At 42.8% G+C, this 20,831-nt stretch overlaps 1 protein-coding gene across 1 annotated transcript in view; it reads left to right on the top strand.

Moving 5' to 3' along the window:
* Window positions 1-19,185, top strand: part of GRK7 (G protein-coupled receptor kinase 7) — a 32,497-nt gene extending 13,312 nt beyond the window's left edge. The window contains exons 3-4 of the mRNA XM_069473148.1: window positions 10,757-11,031; window positions 18,849-19,185. Of these exons, the coding sequence (XP_069329249.1) occupies window positions 10,757-11,031; window positions 18,849-19,185 (612 nt within the window). The remainder of the gene's footprint in view (window positions 1-10,756; window positions 11,032-18,848) is intronic.
* The last annotated feature ends 1,646 nt before the right edge of the window (window positions 19,186-20,831 follow it).

Below are 20,831 nucleotides of genomic sequence, written 5' to 3'. Positions count from 1 at the left end.
TTAACCAAGGGGACATTTTTAGAATTTTGTTTTGAAAAGATTACCCCAGCTGAAGTGAGAACAGATTAGAGGGGATTCAGGTGGATTGTGGTCATTTGTAATCAAGGTGAGACGTAATGGGGCTTGGACCACAGAGAGGCGTTTGGAGACAGAGCAAGCACAGTGGATGAATTTGGGAGAGATTTCAGAATGAATAGGTCTCAGTGATGGTTTGGATATGGGGTTGAGGGAGAGGGGGATGTGAAGGATGATTTATTAGGTAAGATTATGTCACAGGCACAGACTTAGGCCCTAAGTACACAACAGGGAACCAGAAAGACAAATGCCTGCCTTCATGAAGCCCCAGGAGAGGCAAGAGATCGACAAGTAAATGGGCAGTGACAATACAGTGTGATCAGGGTTGCTGGACACCCAGCCCAACATGGGGCCTGAGGTCACAGGGTCAGGAAGGGCTTCCAAGAGGAAATGACAACCAAGTTGAGACTTGAAAGGCAAGCAGAAGCTGGACAGGTGAAGAGGAAGGAGAGTGGGCTAGGCAGATGGGCCATATAGCTCAGTGGGCCTCGACTGAGGGCAACTTTGCCAAATCTCCAGGGGATACTTGGCAATGTCTGGGGACATTTTTAGTTGTCATAAATAGGGAAGTGCTACTGGCATCTAGTGGGTAGAGGCCAGGGATGCTGCTAAACATCTTACAAAGCCCCCAGCGACAAAGTTACACAATGTCTATAGTGCCACAGTGGAAAAACCCTGGCATACATAAGGGCCTGGGGCACTGTCACAGAACTGAGTGGCTCTACAGTGCCTGGAGGGTGGGGTCACAAGGTGGCAGGGGTGATAAAGGATGCAAATGGAAAGTCTAGCAGATGCCAGGCTCTAGGGGGCTGGAGCAGTTAGATAAGTGCATTTGAACCCATCGCCAAGGTTGCTGGGGAGCCAATGAAGGCTTCTAAACAGGAAAGTGAAAAAATCAGCCTTGGAAGGACAATCAGGAAGAGGGTATTGGGGTAAGGGTAAAAATAGGGAGTGGGTCAGACGAGGTGGCACATACCTGTAGTCCCAGCTACTGGGGAGGCTGAGGCAGGAAGATCACTTGAGCCCAGAAGTTCAAGGCTAGCCTGAGCAACGCAGCAAGACCCCATCTCTAAAAAAGTTTTTGTTTTTTGTTTTTTTTTTTTTTAATAGAGGAGTAAAGCAGAGGGTCAGGGTCCTGGGTGGCTAGGCATTGTCTAGTGGAGTTGTGGGAGTAGAGAGAGATTAAGACAGGGGGGCCTACAGGGTGCAGCAGGAGTGGGCTGTCATGTGAAATGACATGGTCCAGGGACCAAAAGGTTGCTGCATCACCTAATTTGTTATAGACACATGTTAGAAGTTCAGAGTATCCATTTAGATCATATGCAGCTAATGAAGTACAGTCTTCTGGGTCAATGAGATAGAAAGATCTTGAGCTTTCAAATCCTGGTTCTGTCACTTACTGTGGCTGCTGTGTACAGATGCACAGGCTGACCCCTCATGTGGGGCACCAGACTACAGGACACATGGCTGACATCTCTGTGGGGGGCTGGCTGGCTCCACAGACCAAGCCATTCTGAGTGTTTTCTTCTCCCTAATTGGCACAGACATGCCATGTAGGCTGGCCATAGACCTGCACATGACCCCAGGCAAGTCAGGTCTCTTCTCTGAGCCCAGTTAATACCATCTGCTTTAGGGTTGATGAGAGGATTAAGAAACAAGGTAGATAAATGCCTCGCAGAGGGTCAGCCACTTGGTAGGCACTCAGGAAATGATTGTACTAGAAGCCCAGCACCAGACCCTCAGTCACAATCCTCACTGTTGCAATTGTTTCTGCTTCACCTGACAGGTACCATAGCCACTCAGGTGACCTTTGCTGCTGTGCTTTGTTCTCTGCAAGGCACAGGGAACCAGCAGGACCCCAAGGCCCACAGCTGAGGGGCAGCGGGCAAGGGAGCAGCTTGCCTAGAGGCTAAGCCGAGCAGGCATGCACAGTTGTCTTGCTTCCTCACAGCCATGTGGGGTTTCATTTGTGGTTTATTCTGAGCACCTTAGAGGCACGGTGAAAAGTGTGCCTCAACCTGCTGCTGGATAGATTCACAGAACATGACACCACTGAAGGGCACACTCAAGTGAAAGAACCGTAACCACTGATCTCTGACAACGTGCCAGGCTCTGTCTTTCAATCTGATGGAGTCTTAAAGGCTTCTGAGTTTCTCTTCTGTCGCTGTCCTGCCTGAGACAACCAGAACCCAGGCATGGTGACAATAGTCACTGACACCCATTGTGCTAGCAAGCCTGCCATGTGCCAGGCCGCTTTCATCTTCATCTCAGTCCTATGAGGTAAGAACTGTTGAGGCTCAGAGAAGTTGAATAACCGGCTGGGGGTGACCGGCTAATAATTAGCAGAGCTGGGATTGAAACCACAGCAAACTGACGTCATGTGGGAGCATTTCACCCCAGACTGTATCCCAGCCAAAAGCATTCTAGCAGGGACCCTTCCTTTGGAGCCCCCGTGGGGGCTCTCTGAAACGGGTGTCCTTGCAGGGGTGTCAGGGAGGGCAGGACGCCTACCCAGGCGCGCAGGAGGTGGCGGCAGATCGCGCCAGGCGGGAGCCCTCCGTGCGCGCTCACACTGGCACTCCTGAGGCTGGGCCCCCGCCGAGCACGTGGGCGGGCGGAGCCTCGGAGCTGAGTCCCCTGGGGTCCCAGGGCCGCATTCCTCCGAGGTCTGCAAAGGCCACTGCTTAAAGGCGCAGAGGAGCAGCTGGGAACGAGAACAAAGCGGCCAGGCCCCCCTCGGAGGAAGGAAGGAGCGAGCCCCAGGAAACAGCTGATAGCGCTAAGCTCAGCTTGTTTTTTTCCTCTGCTCAACAGTTCTCCTGCCACGGCAAACAAAAGATGTACATTCTGATTCCCTCTTCTGTTTGGATTGTGCTGTCGACTGGATCTGGTTTGTGATGAGCTGGGGGGAAGAGGCATCCGCGGGCGGTTTCTTGCTCCGCTTGCCAGTTTGCTGGGCCGCCGCCGGGAATCGCAGAGCTTCCCTTTCTGCTTCCTTCTCCCGCCGGCCTCTGGCCTGGCCACACGGGGGGCCCCGACAGGGGCATTTCTTTTAATGGCGGAATTTAAGTTTGCCAATTTAGTAGGCGCTGGAGGCTTAACCCATGACCTCGACAGCCCCGCACCACACACGCGCGTGCACACACATATACTTTTTCCTGAGCATATAAAACTGTTAAGACGTGAACTGTGCCCTCTGGGCCCCACTAAAAGACCCCTCCCTGTTCTTTGCACTGCGAAGGTCACAGTCTACTATTGTCCGGAGCCACACTGGTACTGCTCAGAGTGCAGAATCAAGCCAGCCTTGGCCTGCCACTTAGCTCCCACGGCCCAGGGCTGAGAGTGACAACTGCAGGGTCCAGCATCCAACAGCAAGAGCACTGCAGGGGGAATCTGACAGGTGCCGACAGGCTTGGGATCTTACTTCCACCCTAGGGTGTCCACCTTCCCAAAGTCTGGACACCTGTAGGTGACAGGTGGCCCTGATGGGACTAAGCAATCCTCTTGAAGTTACTGTACTAGATGAACTTCTTGCTGGCCCGTGGGGGTGTTGGGGGAGGAGCACAGGCACTGCCAGGCTTCCTAAACCCCGTGCTGGCTGATTCTTGATGTCCTGCAACGCTGGGTCCACTTTGTTTTGCCTGACCAGGTGTTGACTATGTGGTTCTGCCAAAGAGCACTATAAAACCAAAAGCAAAATAAAACAAACCAAAAAAAAAAAAAAGATAAACCACGTGAAAAAAAAACCTGCACTAAGAGGTCTGTTACTGCTGACATCCGGGTGGTTCCTACAGCCCTGTTGATGGCAGTTCTGGTCACATGGACTGAAAGAGACTCTTCGGATGCCATCGAGACTGAGGTGCAGGGCCCTCTGTGACTGCAGGAGTTAAACTGAGCTGTGAGAGGTCAGCGTGGCTGGACCCTGCCCCATGCTGCTTGGCGCGGTCTCCTCCCACCCCACTCTGAGGAGGCAGTTCACATGCAGAAGACAAATGGCATAAAGGGCAGGCAATTAATTTTTTCAGCTGGAGGCTGCGATGGAATGTGGGTGCTTAGAGTCTGGCGTGCGCCTCTGATTCCATTCTCCTCAGTGAACTACCTCCGCTCTTCAGGGAGGCGGTGCCCTTCAAAAGTCCATGGCGGACATTTTCTGTCTTTAGGACCAAGAGGAGAATTTAGTCCTGAAAATTATTCGGAAGGAATCTGAGGCTACCCTGCTCGCTGTCTCGCGTGTTTTCCTCTACACCAGGGGGCTACAGAGCTGTGACGATGGCGAGCCAATTCTTCACTTATTTTTGGAGGATGGGAGAAAGGTGGTCCCAGAGCATGGTTTCAGGTCTGGTCCCCACCCGGCAGAACCTCTGTTGTGTGGAGCGGCCCAGCCGGTCTGATGAACAGAGATACAGGCAGAGAATGGAGAATTCATTGGGATGAGGGGAAGGGAAGCATCTTAAGCAAGAATGGATCAAGAGCAAGAACTTAGCATTGGCACATGGGGAGAGGAAATAAGAGGACTATAAGAGGGAGAGGCAAAAGCCTGAAGGGAACCTGGGGGCGTGGGGAGCATAAGGAAAAGCCACTTCACCTCCTTCCACAGAGGCAATATAATGTAGTGGCTAAAAGTGCAGACCTGTGTATGAATCTTAGGTGAGTGACCCTGGGCAAGATTTAACCTCTCTGTGGTTCAGTTTTCTAATCTGTAAAATGGGGGACAAAATAGTCACTATCTCATAGGTTATAATGAACATTAAATGAGACATTCACATAAAGCACTTAAGAAAATATATAGCATGTAATAAGCACTCAGTAATGTTCTCCACTATGATTTCCAGTTTTGCTCCTAACATATGTTTCACAATCCATTGTTCACGACAAGGTACATTGTCCACTTTCACCCTACACCTTCTACTGAGCAACGTAGGTTTATCCGGTGTCTTCATTAGTGATTTTAATCCTTAATATCATTCACCTTTGAAAAGTGCTCTCTGGAAGGGTCCACACAAGAGCAAACTTACAATAAATGTTGCTGAGTAGAACTTAACTGATCGGCACTGTCTTAACTTCATGCACATGTTCTTTACGGTCTTTCTTCGTGCCTCTCCCACCTCAGAAGAGGTTGAACCGGAGAGAAGCAGGACCCAAGAACGTGAGGCCCAACTGAGAGTTGTGGGAGCGAAATAGCATGTCCAGGGAGAACCTCAGCTCCTTCCCCGACTCAGTTCCCTGAATGAGGGCACACAGGCTGATACCGCTCAGGAGGGGTGTTGGAGGGTCCCTCACTGGGCAAACTGACCAGACTAACAGAAGAGGTGGACAGATCATCACAGGTGGGGTCCCCGGTGAAACAACTTGGCAGGCTCACCCAACGGTGAAGCCCATCCGTTGACACGCTGGGCTCCCGCCTGACTTCTAGTCAGATTGTGCTGTTTCACTCTCAAATATGAACAAATAGCCAAAGCTCATTTGTCATTTGAAAAAAAAACCTTGAAAATGAAACAGTACCAAAATAAACAGAAGAAAGAAACTTGCAGAAAACAAGAACAATGCAGGAAGTAGAAGAAAACATTTTTTAAAACCCATAATTATATCTTTGGAGATTTTAAGGAAAGATATGGCATTTATGAAAGAAGAACAAATGCTGTAAAACAAGGAACATTCAGAGAACGACAAGGACATTTGGGAATAAAAAATACATAAATACATTTGCAGAACAACACGGCCAAATCTCAAAAATATGTTAAAATAAATCAGACACAAAAGATTCCCCACCATACAATTCCATTTATGTGAAATGCACGAACAGACAAAACTAATCTATGGTAACAAAAATCAGAAAGTGGTTGCCTGAGAAGTGGGGAGGAGAATTGATTAGAAAGGGACACAAGGGGACTCTCTGGGTGGATGGAAATGTTTTATATCTTGTTTGAGTGGTATTTATGTGGGTGAATTCAATTATCAAAATTTGTTGTACTGAATATCTAACACCTTAACACATTATTGTATATTAATTATATATTAATAAAACCATATTGGCAAAAATGAAAAGTTCAGTGGAAAGATTAAGCCTCTAGGTCTAGCCATCAATTTGCAGGAAATGCAAAGAACAGAAGAATATGTCAAATGACACCACAGGGAGGCAGTCAGCAAAATCTGACTGAGGGAAATGCCATCGTTTCATCAGTTTTTTTTTTTTTTTTTTTTTCCCAACAACTTGCCAGGGTGGAGAAAAAAAGAGAGGAGGAACATGTAAAAGGGATTTATGAAACATACCAATTAGTCACTTTGTATGAACCATATTTGACCCAAATTTAAACAAACTCATTTAAAAGTTTATAGGACAACTGGAGAAGTATAAACATCCAGATATTTGATTATATTAAATAATTGTTATTTTTTTAAATGAGATAATGGTATTGTAGTGCTTTGCTTTGTTTCATTTTGTTTTTAAGTGGCCTCTAGAGAGTCATAGTGAAAAACAAGTGATGTGATGGCTAGGACAGTCAAGGACAGGGGAGTGGCAGGAACATGGATGAGATAAGATTGGCCCTGTACTGGTGATAACATTGGGTTTATTACTCTAGTCTCTCTTCTTCTGTGTATGTTTGAAATTTCCCATAATAAAATACTTTTAAAAAAAAATAGACAAGTCAGAGAAAAAATAAAGGAAATCTTCCTCCACCCACACTCCCCCCAAAGAAATATAAAAGACAGAGGTAGAAAATAAGAGCCAAAGATAAGAGAAATAAAGGATACATTCAGGATTTCCAAAAAATGAGAAGAGACAAAATGGAAGGGAGAAAATGATCAAAGAAATAATATGAGAAAATTTCCCAGTACAGACAGCCACTGGTTTCTGGATTGAGGGGCCAGCCAGTAGCCAGCACCATGGGTGAGAAAAGCCCCACACCAAAGTACGTCATTGAGAAATTCATAACGTTGGTGGACTGGGCCACAGACCTCACCACCTTCCTACACTCCTCTACTGCTCGCCTTTCTCCCTGTCGGCAGCACAGCTAGGCTGAGTTGCAGAACTGGATGAAAGATCATACAGCGGAGTGCGGAAGCTTATTCCCTGAGCAGCTGCTCGTGGTCTGGATGACATACCTGGCAATATAGTCAAATTAGCTCTTTGGGTCATCTTTGACCAGTGGAAACGGCAGATGGGAGGGACTGGGCAGCTGGATCCCCCTCCCCCATTCTGTCCTGCGGCTCCTCCTTGGGCCTCTTCCAGAAAAGCCCCTCGTGCCTGATGAGCCAGCAGCCAGGCCGGCATCACATCCCCCCTCCTGCACTCCTTCTTGCCTCCGCATTCTATTATAAGCAAAGCCAAAAGAATTTCACAGCGAGCACCTGTGAAATACCCACTACCTAGAGTTTACCATATACATTTTAAACAGCTTTATTGAGGTATAATTTAAATACCATAAAATCCACCCATTTAAAGTGTACTGGGTTTTAGTATATTTACAGAGGTGTGAGAACATTACCCCAATCAATTGTAGAACATTTTGTTCACCCCCTAAAGAAACTCCATACCCTTTAGCAGTCACTCCCATTGCCCTGCTCTCCCAGCCCTAAGCAACCACTAATCTATTTTCTGTCTCTATGGAAGTGCCTACTTTGGACATTTTATAGGAATGGAATCATATTGTCCTTTGTGACTGGCTTCTTCTATTTAGCATAATGTTTTCAAGTTCCATGCCGTAGAATGTATCAGTGTCATCCATGTCGTAGAATGTATCAGTGCTCCATTCCTTTTTGTGGCAGAACAATATTCCCTTGTATACCATTAATATCTCACAGATTTGTTTTATCTCATGTCTATCCACCTATCCACTCTCTATGCATCTATTTAGTCCATCCTGTATCTTTTATGTATTTCCAAATAAGCTCACTCCCTCTTTCCCAACCTTCAGCATCTTCAGCTTGCTCACCTCTCAAATAAAGCTCACATCACTGCCCTGTGTGCAAAGGAGGCTGGAGATGGTGCCTTTAGTCATCTGTCCTCTACAGTAGAAAGAGGCAAGGGAAAGGGGAGACTGGGAGTGGATTTTGGCATACAGAGTTTCTCAATCTCATTTACATCTCTCCCTCCAGCCCCCTCCCACCATGGTCTCCCGCAGATCCTATATTCCAGAAATGCCAAATTCCTTACAGTTCTCTGAACACCCCACATTTTTCCTGTCTCCATCTCTTGGACATCCTCATTGCCCACATACCCTTCTAGGTATGACAGATTCTTCCCTCGTGATTCTGCTCAGCCGTGGCTCTCCGTGAATATGCCCAGCAAGCACACACCTTGGGCCCCCTTGCTTCACACTCCCGTTATGACATTTACTCTACTTTATTGAATTAACCTTCTGACCTCTCTGTCTCTACCAGTCTCCAAATCCTCAAGAGCAGGATCCAGGCCTTATATGTCTTGGTATTCCTGGAACTCACTGCAGGGCATGACTCAATAAATGTTTGCTGCATAATGAATGGAAAACATCTAGTCACCATCTTTACTTTACTGTTGTTTATTTAACAAAAGTTTTGTTGGGCATGCACCAAAGGAGACTCTGTGATGAGTGCCTGAATTTGGATACAAAGATGAGTAAGACTATACCCTGGGCCTCAGAGGCGCCTACAGGATCCTTTTGTCTGGACAAATGCAAAACTGGACAAGATGCCAGGACAACAGATGTAAACCAGGACTGTCCTGGGCACACCGGAATATGTGGTCACCCAAATTACATACCAGCTTCTCTGAAAGCAGCAGTGCCATGCTGACTCATGCCCAGCCCGTTAGACCAGAGTCACTTCCAGAATTTCCTTGTACAGGCCAATTTTCTTCCTTCATTAGTACTTGGATCATATATGTTTTTTTCGTTGTTGTCATCCATGTAGAAATCATCTACAAAATGTCATATTCCTAAATCATTACATACACAGTGCACCTAAAAAACACCTCATGGACAGCTAAATACTTTCCAAATTTTTTTTAAAGAGGTCTTGCTATGTCACCCAGGCTGGAGTGCAGTGGCTGTTCTACCACAGCACAGCTTCACACTCCTGGGCTCAAGCAATCCTCCCACCTCAATCTCCCGAGGAGCTGGGACTACAGGCACACACTGCCTTGCCTGGTTTTTCCAAACTTTTTTTATGTACTGAAATGCACAGCTGTAATCAGTGCATGACAGACATTACATATATAGATTTCTTGGTATTAACAATGAACTCTGGTATGTTGTCTTTATTGATGGGACTTTGGGTGTTTCCAGCTTGTGATGATTATGAATAACAAAACTACAAACATTTCAATATAGATTCCTTTTTCTTTCTTCTGAGTTATTTCTTTGAGGTACATACTCCAAAGTTAAACAATCTGGTTAAAGGACAAGTACCATTTGATACCTTTTATTTTCCATCGTTCTCTGTCATATTGCTCTCTTGAAAGTCTGAATCAATTTACAGAGCACATTGATCTGTTTTCCAATATGCCAATAATTTAAATTATCATTTTTATGTAATAACAGAAGCTATGGTCATTTTAGGGTGTTCTTTATTTATATTTTTAACTGCTGCAGAGGTTATTCTTTGTGTTATACTTTATCTGAAAGCAGCCATATAGTTTTTGTGAAAATATATTCTAATGTAAATATATACTTTATAATTACAAGGTATGTTGTAGGTGTTCATTAAATATTTGTTGAATAAATAAATGTACTAAAATTACACGTAGTCATAAAAAGACAAAAACTGCATGATTCCACTTATCTGAGGTACCCAGAGTAGTCAAATATGTAGAGACAGAAAGTAGGATGGTGGTTGTCAAGGGTTGGGGGGAGGGGAAATGAGAAGATGTTGTTTAATGAGTATAGAATTTCAGTTTTGCAAGATGAAAAGTTCTGGAGATTGATTGTACTTAACACTACCGAACTTACACTAACAAATGGTTAAGATGGTAAATTTTGTGTGTGTTTTACCATTCACATCGCAAGTATACTACCATAAGTATATATATACATGCATATATATTTTTAGCCCAATGATCATTTGGCATATATAGTCAGTAGAAGTGTGCTTACAATAGATAGGAATGCATGTTAAATAAAATTTCATGTGTGGAACATTCTCACTTAAAATGACAATGTTAATTTTTCAATGCAGAGCCAGACAGGCAGAGATGTGTGATATTAATATCATTACACAGCAAATAGAGTAAGAAATGTCACAGACTAGATAATACTATATGAACATTCAATATTAGTAATAAAGTGCTCAAGCTTAAAAAATGCATATTATCTGTAAATTTAAAAAAAAAGAAGCAGAGCTTAGGGGATGTTAGAGATATCCACTTGAATTTTTCATCTTAAAGATGAGATGAGGAGACTAAGAGGCTAAGTGATTTTCCCACTTCAAGGGCAGCCACATCTCTTCCTTTTATAATGACCTCAGCCAACAATTCTTTGTCTCGTTGGCCAGAATAGATCACATGGCCTCCCTGGCTGCACCAGAGGCTGCTGGGAAACCAGGGAAAGAATAGGATAGATACATTGTCACCCCAAACAAATTAGGGTTCCCTAAACAAAGAAAAACAAGGAGAATGAGTATTGAGTAGGCAACCAGCAGTTTCTGCTACACTCACCTTAGTGTCTTTATTTTGTTTTGTCTTGTTTTTTTGTTTGGGATGTCATAGGCTGGAACCAATGGTTACATGGCTCCTGAAATCCTAATGGAAAAGGTGAGTTATTCCTATCCCGTGGACTGGTTTGCGTTGGGATGCAGTATTTATGAAATGGTTGCTGGACGAACACCATTCAAAGATTACAAGGAAAAAGTCAATAAAGAGGATCTAAAGGAAAGAACTCTGAAAGAGGAGGTCAGATTCCAACATGATAACTTCACAGAGGAAGCTAAAGATATTTGCAGACTCTTCCTGGCTAAGAAACCAGAGCAACGCTTAGGAAGCAGGTAAACTACCATATAACAGAGATGGTTGCTAATGTCAGCATTGCCCACAGTGATTTGGAGATTATTTTAGATTTGTGGCAAAGTCTGGGAATTAAGTATTATTATTTTCCTTTTATTATTTGCATAGTATATGACTAAGTATTTCTGGTATTTTCAAACATGTTGAGCGCTTGATATAGAACAATATCCAAGATATATTTTATTTATTTATTTATTTATTTATTTTTTGAGATAGAGTCTCACTCTGTTGGCCAGGCTGGAGTGCCGTGGCATCAGCTTAGCTCACAGCAACCTCAAACTCCTGGGCTCAAGCAATCCTGCTGCCTCAGCCTCCTGAGTAGCTGGAACTACAGGCATGCACCACCATGCCCAGCTAATTTTTATATATATATATTTTTAGTTGTCCAGCTAATTTCTTTCTATTTTTAGTAGAGACGGGGTCTCACTCTTGCTCAGGCTGGTCTTGAACTCCTGACCTTGAGTAGTCCTCCTGCCTCAGCTCCCAGGGTCCTAGGATTACAGGTGTGAGCCACCACGTCCGGCCAACCAAGATATATTTTAAAGCAAAAAAAAAAAGGAGGTGCAAACAGCTAGCATTTAAAGAAAGAGAAAAAGAATACATAATTCAAATAGTTGTATAGAATATTTAAGGGGAGTATACAAGGATTGGTTACTTTTGATGAAGGGAAATTGGGGGCTGGTGACAGGGATGCAATTAAGGAGTTTCAATGTATACCCCTATTGTCTTTTGAATTTTGAGCCAGGTGAATCCATTATCTATTCAAAAATGATTAAAATGAAAACTTTAAAGCAGTACTGATAGTCATAGGTCTGGAACATTGTGCCCCTTTCAAATGTCTCCCATAAAATGTCATCAGTCATTCAACAGGTATTTATTGAGTACATATGATGTTACCAGCTGTTAAGTACTGTTAAAATTTGTTTTGAGGAAAACCAGGTTTTATTGCTTTTGATAGAATAACAAGATCAAGATATCCTATTGCCAAGAAAAAAATAAGTTAAAGCTGACCTGTGAAAAGACCCTTGGCAGTGGGTGACAGTGTTCTATAGGGAGAAAATTGAGAGCTTTAGATTTACAAACATAAATTCATGTCCCAGCTCTGCTATATGCTGATCTTTTTACCTCAAGCAATTGAATTACTTTCCCTGAGTCTCAATATCCTTGTATATAAAATGGAGGGAGGTTATGGGTATAATGGTTAATTTTATATGTCAACTTGGCTAGGCCACAGTACCCAAATATTTGGTCAAACATTATTCTAGATGCTTCTGTGTGGATTTTCAGATGAGATTAACATTTAAATCAGTAGACTTTGAGTAAAGTAGATTACCCTCTATAACGTGTGTAAGCTTTATCCAATCAGTTGAAAGCCTTAATAGAAAAAGACTGATCTCCCCAGAGGAAATGGGAATTCTGCCAGCAGACCACCGTTGGGCCCTCGGGTTCAAATTGCAACTCTGCCCTGGGTTTCCAGCCTGCTGGGCTACCCTGCAGACTTTGGACTTGCCAAGCCTCAGCAATTATGTGAGCCAGTTTCTTAAAATAAATTCTCTCTCTCTCTCTTTCTCACCTCTCACACATTGCCAGGGAGGAAACACTTTCCCTCTTATGTTCAGATCTTGGGGACATGCAAATTAAACTGACAAAAGACAGATTAGCAAGGGAAAAAATAGATTTGTATTCACCTACCTAGGTGGGAGTTCACAGCAAAATGTGACTAGAAGAGAGAATATATACTGTCTTAATAGAGGAAGGGGATGGGGAGAAGGACACTTAAGGGAAAACAAATGACTTCTTGGGGGCAGGGGAAAGAGAAAGGACACTTAATTTTTGTTATTAATTTTTGACCTGATTTTTAAAAAATAGCCAAACAAAATTCATCTGTTAGTAACTTTCAATTTACTTCATCTCAAAATAATTTTTTTTCACAGTGGTGCACCGGGACCCCTTCAACACCGTGTGGCTTCTGTTTCTCACTACCACCCTGACAAATACATACAGTGGGATGTTTTGAGGTTTAGATATATATGTAAAGGTAGATAAAATGTGTGTTGGGAATTAGTCAATAAATGATAGCAACAATTATTAATCTGTTCTAATGGAGATATCAGATAATATTTTGACTAAACTATGAGCTCGAATGTCTTAAATTACTTGGATTGAATTGTTAAAATCTAAAACATATATATTTAACAAATATAAAATCTACAACCATAAAGTACTATAACTGATTTTGAACATAACTCTAGGACATAGACAGCCAAATTATTCTAAATCTTCCAAGTAATTGCCATTGGAGGTTTTAGAAGAAGACTATAGAAGAGCCTTAGCTCAAAATGTTCAAGCATGCAGGCAAACTATTAATTTTTTATCTGATTTTTTAAAAATAGCCAAACAAAATTCATTTGTTAATAACTTTCAAAGCTTGACAGATAGCCAAACTAACTAGTGAGTATTTTGAAATTAGATAGAACTCTACATTATATGGAAGTCAATATGGAAAAAATTTTCCTGCATAGATTCCAACATGGTATTAGTAAGGTCAGAACAGGCTATGTTGTGATACAAAGCAAACCCCAAAATCTCAGCAGCTTAAAATTTTTTTTTTAAATTGCTTTTCATTCATACAAAATCCATTGTGGGCCCAATGGCTCTCTGGGCCATCTGTCTTCCAAGCAAAGACTCGGGGATCCAGGCTGTTTCCATCTACACTACACTGGGACTTCTGGCCACAAACGGTGGTGGCAGAAGAGAGAACATAGAGAACTTATGGAGATTTTTACTGCCTCAGCCAGGAAGTGACACACTTTACACGTCACTTCACACACACTTCTATCAACTAGAACTAGTCCTCAGGTTTGCCTAAGAGCGAAGGAGCTGGTAAGTGTAGTCTTCTGTGTGCCCAGGAAGGAGAGGCAAACAGGATACGGTGACCACGATGATCACTGCAATCTCCATCCTCTTGGACGTCGAGTTCGGGGAGTATCAGCAGGCACACGCGCAGTGGCAGTCAGTAGGGACACAAACGGTCTCTTTAGATGACGCCCCTGAAGGGAACACCACCCACTCGGATGCCACAATTCATGTTTGAAAATCCATCTCAATACTGTATAAGCAACCTTGGGTTTATAAAATGAAATATTGACAAACTTCTTCAGGAAAATGCCACCTTAAACCACTGGATCATTGCCTGAATCTGCTTCATCAAGCAAAGCCTTTCTAATAAAGCATCTGTTGTTGTGACTATTTTGAATAAGACTGTTTACAACATTAGAGAAAAGGCATATAAAAAAACAGCTGTCGGCCAAGCACGGTGACTCACGCCTATAATCCTAGCACTTTGGGAGGCCAAAGTGGGAGGATTGCTTGAGGCCAGGGGTTCGACACCAGCCTGAGCACTATATTGAGATCTTGTCTCTACAAAAAATAGAAAAATGAGCTGGAAGTGGTGGTACATACCTGTAGTCCCAGCTACCCAGGAGGCTGAGGTGGGAAGATCCCTTGAGCCCAGGAGTTTGAGGTTGCAGTGAGCTCTGATCACACTACTGCACTCTAGCACTGCTCTGAGTAAGACCTTATCTCAAAAACAAACAAACAAACAAACAAAAAACACACAAAAAGCCCAACCTTAAGTGAAAGAGAAAAGCTCCCAACATTTTTATTCCAACTCTTGGTATTTTTTTTAAAAATTTATTCAACTGAGACAGTGTTGGATTAAGGTGGTAGGCATCCTGAAAAGCCAAGGCCTAGACAGCATGTTACACAGCATTTAAAATGAGTTAAAAACCATTCTCCTTCTTCAGACGCCATTGAAGAGGATCACTGTCTTTGCCTTTATGGGTCTGGGAGTTAATTTTGCAGAGAAGCCAAAAGCTTTTCTGAGCATTTTACAGAGATCCAGACAGGGTCAACTATAATGTGTTCCAAAATAAATATATATTCTTTTAAAATAAAAGATAAAGACCACTTAAGTTTTTTATAGATTTGATTCTGATCAATCAACACAGCAGAGCAAGAGCAAATAACTATGCAAGTCTGTGACTTAAATGCTTCTCTGACACACAATTTCATGCCAGTACCCATTGTTCTTGACAGACCAAATCCTAGAGTGTGGTCTTCGTGTATGGGCAGGTGGCATCTTGGCTTCATTGGCTATTATAAGAAAATCTATCATAATCTCTGTGTGGGGTTGATAACAGAAGAGCCTCTGTTAATGCTTGGAAATATATTCCTCTCCAGCAAGCAGAAGTCTTCCTCGCAGCTGCCAGTTTGGCTATTACAATAGATGCTGCCTCCCTCAACAGCCTCTCCTATTTGTCTAAAGTGCACTGCACAAAGCTGCCAGGAGAAGAGTCAAGAGTAAAGTAATCCTCATGCTATTTTAATGACAGAACTGTGATGACACTTGCTACTGCCAAAGATCAAAGTGATAAGCTTTGTGGTAGCCCAGACACAAGAGGGAGGAATAGAGATCAGAAAGCCTGGTCTTCATTGGTAGCATCCCCAACCACAGACATTTCTTGGCACGAGGTAGAAGATATGGGTCCTGCTCTCCAGGCGCATCTAGTGGGGTTGCTGAAAAACATAAAGGAAACCTCGAAGTGGTCCATGGTTCCCTGGTCTTCCGTGATTAGTGGCAAAAGGGCTGCAGTCAGCCAACTCTGATGGACAAACCAAGAACACCTGCACCTGGCGTGCTTGAGACACATTTGAAAATTGCTTATCCTGATGACTCCCAAGGTTGCCAAGCTCCTGGGCACTCTCCATGTTAAAGCTGTTGCGAGTGAGTTTTAAGGGCCCCTTTGACACCTGGATCAGCGTGTTCCTGCCAGCGGTCATGGAAGTGATACAAGCTCCTTCCCTGTGGCACCTGGTCCTGTTTCAGCTCCTTCATTCTCTTTGAGACATACAGGTGTAGGGTTCATTCCTGATCTACCTGGATGGAATTCTAGCTCTATCCTTCTTCTGCAACATTTAAAATCCATCTGACACCTTAGAAAGGTGAATGTTTCTTTACAAATTATACCTCAATAAACCTGACTTTTTAAAAAATCTATCTTTGAAGCTTCAATCTATCTCAGTAACCCTCCCTCAAGGCTCCTAATCTACAAGATGTAAAACCACACAGAAATGGGGCAGGAGGTTCTGGGAGCTGGCAAGCCTGCATTTTCCTTTCATTCAGTGGATGGGAACGTGGTGGCTTTTGGAAGAAAGGAGACACTTTGTAGCACCTCTTGATGCAGCTCCCCATACACAGAGGGGAAAGTCCAAGAAGTTCTAGGTGGACCGTTCTGGATGGGGCTAGGCCTAAGTCACAGAACAACAACCTGATGGTGGCCGGACATCAGATGCTTCCAACTGTTTCTCTTTTCCATAATAACATTTGATTACAATTTTTCCTTTGAAACAGTCATCTATTTTCTCTGGCTTCCTCAGATGCCCAGCTACTTATAAATGCAGAAACAAGCAGAGAAGTTAAAAATATTTCGTCAGCACTCGCTCTCCAGGCTTCTTCACTGCTGGCATAAACAAGCCACGGTTTAGATGGCCAAAGTGTGTTGCTAGTTGAGGCACATGCTTGGATTAATTGTACTGCTTCTTGTTCAAGCTACAATAAACTACACTTTTGATTTGAAATCGGACATTTCACATTGAATGACCTAATACAGGCATTAGAGAGGGTTGCTGTGCTAGTTAAAAGTAATAATGTAAGTGAAGAGCTGAACGTTCTGTTAGCTGAGAATAGGCCCTAAATAAATGTTAGTTATCCTTATTTCTGTCATCAGTTGTGTCATTATTGTGTTTAGCCTTTAGTCATCCTACCGGGCAGAGTCTGTCCTAGTTATCACCCGGCACGGGAGTCTCTGAAGAGGATATGTGGGGGAAGCTCTCAATCCTTTTCCAAAAAGCTTTTTGGCATCTGGAATGAAAAACATAAAGGAGAGACTATGAACGTGATTAACGTGTGTTAAGGTTGATTTATGACAGAAATTGATTTCTTTCAAAAGGAAGACATTTCTTAATCAGACCAGGAAATCTATTCACGTTTTTAAAAAAGAAAAATTCACCTTGAATCTGATACCACAAAACAACCCCCTCTTTATTTTGTTAAAGCCTAGCTTTAAAAGGAACCAAAAGAAGTATGTTAGGCAGCCTCTAAGGTGGTTCCCAGTAGTCCCTGTCGCCTGGCATTCACACCCACGTGTAATCCCTTTGCCTTTCATGTGGGCTGCACCTATTGACTTGCTTCTAGCAAACAGAATGTGGCAGAAATAATGAGATGTCACGTCCAAGTTTAGGTTATAAAAAGACTGTGGCTTTTTTCTTGGGTGCATGAGAGCTTGGTTTCTCTCTCTCTCTCATCATTTGCCTTGGGAAAGTCACCTGCAATGTTATAAAGCCGTCCTGTGGAGAGGCTCGTGTGATGAGGCAGGAAGGCTTGACAATAACCACATGAGTAAGCTTGGAAACAGATCCCCCAACCTCAGCTGAACCTTCAGACGAGACCACAACCCTGGCCAACAGCTTTACTGCAACTCCACAAGAGACTTTGAGCCAGAGACACCCAGTTAGGCCATGACCAGATTCTTGACCCACAGAAGCTATAAGATAATAAATTGCTTGTTGTTTAAAGCCACTAAATTTGGGGGCAATTTGTTACATGGCAATAGATGACTAGTATGAGAGATTACAGAGTAACATACTTTTTTCTCTTATTCTAAAGCAGATACTGTAATAATTTCTATCATAGGGAAGAAGGGTTTGATAATAATAACCATAGTCTTGAGCACCAAATGTATGCTCATTTATACTACTGCAAACTACTAATGGTTTTTTTTTTTTTTAAAAGTCTTTAAAGAAATACCACCCAGATTATTGTGGCAGTTGGGGAGGTGGGTGTGGCTTCTAGAAATCATATCATGCTATGAATGAGGAATATGAGTGTTGTCTTTTAAAATGTGAGTGGTGGCCAGACACGGTGGCTCACGCCTGTAATCCTAGCATTCTGGGAGGCCGAGGTGGGTGGATCATTTGAGCTCAGGAGTTCGAGACCAGCCTGAGCAAGAGCGAGACTCCATCTCTACTAAAAAAACAGAAAGAAATTAGCTGGAAAACTAAAAATATATGGAAAAAATCAGCCAGGCATGGTGGCGCATGCCTGTAGTCCCAGCTACTTGGGAGGCTGAGGCAGTAGGATCGCTTAAGCCCAGGAGTTTGAGGTTGCTGTGAGCTAGGCTGATGCCACGGCACTCTAGCCCAGGCAACAGAGTGAGATTTTGTCTCAAAAAAAAAAAAAAGAAAGAAAGAAAAAGAAAGAAAGAAAAGAAAAGAAAAGAAAAGAAAAAATGAGAGTGGTGGGGAGGGGGGAGGATGTGAGGCCAGAGAAAAATGTTTTAAATAGGAAAAAAATGTGTGTGGAACAAAGATATACTTAACTTGTTCTGTGAAGAGGCAACAACTAGAAGCTGCTGCAAGCAGGTCTGGCTCCATGGAACTTTCCTGGTATTTCCACGAAACACCAAGGTAAAAGTCATGTCAAGTGTTTGACTTTAAAAATTACATGTATATGTGAAAGCTGTCTGCAAAGAAAATGCTACAGTTTACGTATAATGGAATTTGAGGTGATTTTAAAAGTTATTGTTTTTCAAAGTTATTCTTTATGTCATTGTATTGTCTTTGTCATTAAAATGTAATGTATTCTAAGAAAAGACTGCTGCACACTTTGTATTGTTAGAACATTTCCTATTTTGGTTTGGTAACTATGTCTGAGGCTGATCATCTCCTTTCTTCACAGAGACAAGTCTGATGATCCCAGGAAACACCCTTTCTTTAATACCATCAACTTTGCTCGCCTGGAAGCCGGCTTAATTGAACCCCCATTCGTGCCAGACCCTTCGGTGGTGTATGCCAAAGACATCGCTGAAATCGACGATTTCTCCGAGGTTCGAGGGGTGGAATTTGATGACAAAGATAAGACGTTCTTCCAGAGATTTGCAACAGGTGCTGTCCCCATAGCGTGGCAGGAAGAAATTATAGAAACAGGACTTTTTGAGGAACTGAATGACCCCAACAGGCACACAGGTTGTGGAGAGGGTAATTCCTCCAGGTCTGGTGTGTGTCTGTTATTATAAATTGTTTTCTCCACCAGGCAGGCAGCAGAAGTCTCGCTGACATAATCCTCAAATGTTCCTAACCCACGGAAATCGGCTGAAGGTGGGCTGATCAGTTAGGAGGGACCTTGCAACCACAGAACAGTTCAGAGAGCAGGAGAGCTGACATGTTTTCTTTTCTTTTTCTTTCTTTCTTTTTTTTCATAAAGATGAGTAAAATCTCAGTTTTCACTAAAGGCTGGCAAAAGGCACACTCAGGTTTATTTTGATAAATTAAGAGCATGAGCCCTCCACTATCACTTCCCTGGGAATTACGCAAAGTCCTAGGAACAGAGAATGGAACTTTGTGGTGTACCCAGAAAATAAGCATTTGCAATTCTTAGTAAATAATCATTTTAGGTTTTTCTTTGTTTATATCCTTTCTTCCCTTCGTCTTTTGGTATTTCTTTTACTTCTGTACTTATAAAAAGGATTTTGAAGCTGGAAATAAACATTCCTGATGTTGTCCCCTTAAAAAGGAGTGGATTGCAATATTTTATATTACAGAATAATTTTCAGTTTCACTCATAGTTTCTTTTTCATGTTTTTGAAATGATTTGCTATCATAATGTTGAAGCATTTTAGATGTAAACGTCCATGAAGTCTGTGAATTAAAGTATTTGGTAAGTTTAGTTGAGTCCTCTAAGTATTATAATATGCTACAAATTGCTTATGCTTGCAATACCATATGCCATTGGTTCCTAAACTTTGCTGAATTTTGGGATCCCCTAGGAATCTTTTAAAATACTAATGCAGGGCTCCCACTCCTAGACATTCTGATCCCCACCCTCAAGTGTGGCATACAGCTTGGGTGCTTCGAGTTTCAGAAGCTCCCCAGGTGATTCTAATGTGCAGCAAAATTTGGTAGACACCGCCATGTATTAAATACATTTAAATGTTACTATACATGGGTCCTTATTTTGGTTGCTCAAAACTTCAATCATACATTTTGGTGGTAACTATTCAAATATCCCCAAAGCATGTAATTTTAGCAATTGCAGGGTAAATGAAACTGAAGACAATCTGTATTCATCTTGTAGATTCCTCTTGTCCTTGCATACTTTAGTTCCTCACACATCTTGGGATCTAGATTTCCTGGCTACTTCAAGCCCTGAAGGAGACATTTGGGCTTAGAAATTGAGTTGAACAAATCGTAGGCCCCATTTCAAGAGGCTGCCCAGCCAGCACTGTACTGTAGAATACTTCTCAAAAGCACAGCTACAGTGAGAATGCTGTCTGCAAAAAATATTTGGGACACAAATATAAATCTGGGTGATATATTTAAAAAGAAAGGATATCTGTGTGCATAATGAAATTTCATTTGTCCCATTGGTGAAAAACCTGGCTGAAGTCATTTTAAAAGTCTTGTTCCTTGAATAAGGGATGCAAGAGTTGCAAATATACTGGCCAAGGAACTTTTAGTTAACTAGAATCCAACTAACAGAAGTACCCGCCTACAAGACAGTATTAACCATATCTGGCCGAGTGAGAAGAACCCCTCTGGGAGTTGAGGCCAGGCCTGGTGCACATGCCGCTCACTCTCTCACTCCTGGCCCATTCTCAGCATGCTCCCTGGTGCTCCAAATCCTAACCTGGAGAGCTGCACAGTCCTCACCAAAGCAGGATAC

The sequence above is a fragment of the Eulemur rufifrons genome, chromosome 7 (assembly GCF_041146395.1).
Source record: "Eulemur rufifrons isolate Redbay chromosome 7, OSU_ERuf_1, whole genome shotgun sequence".
NCBI lineage: Eukaryota > Metazoa > Chordata > Mammalia > Primates > Lemuridae > Eulemur > Eulemur rufifrons.
The sequence above is the reverse complement of the archived record's forward strand: the minus strand, read 5'-3'. Positions and strand labels throughout refer to the sequence as shown.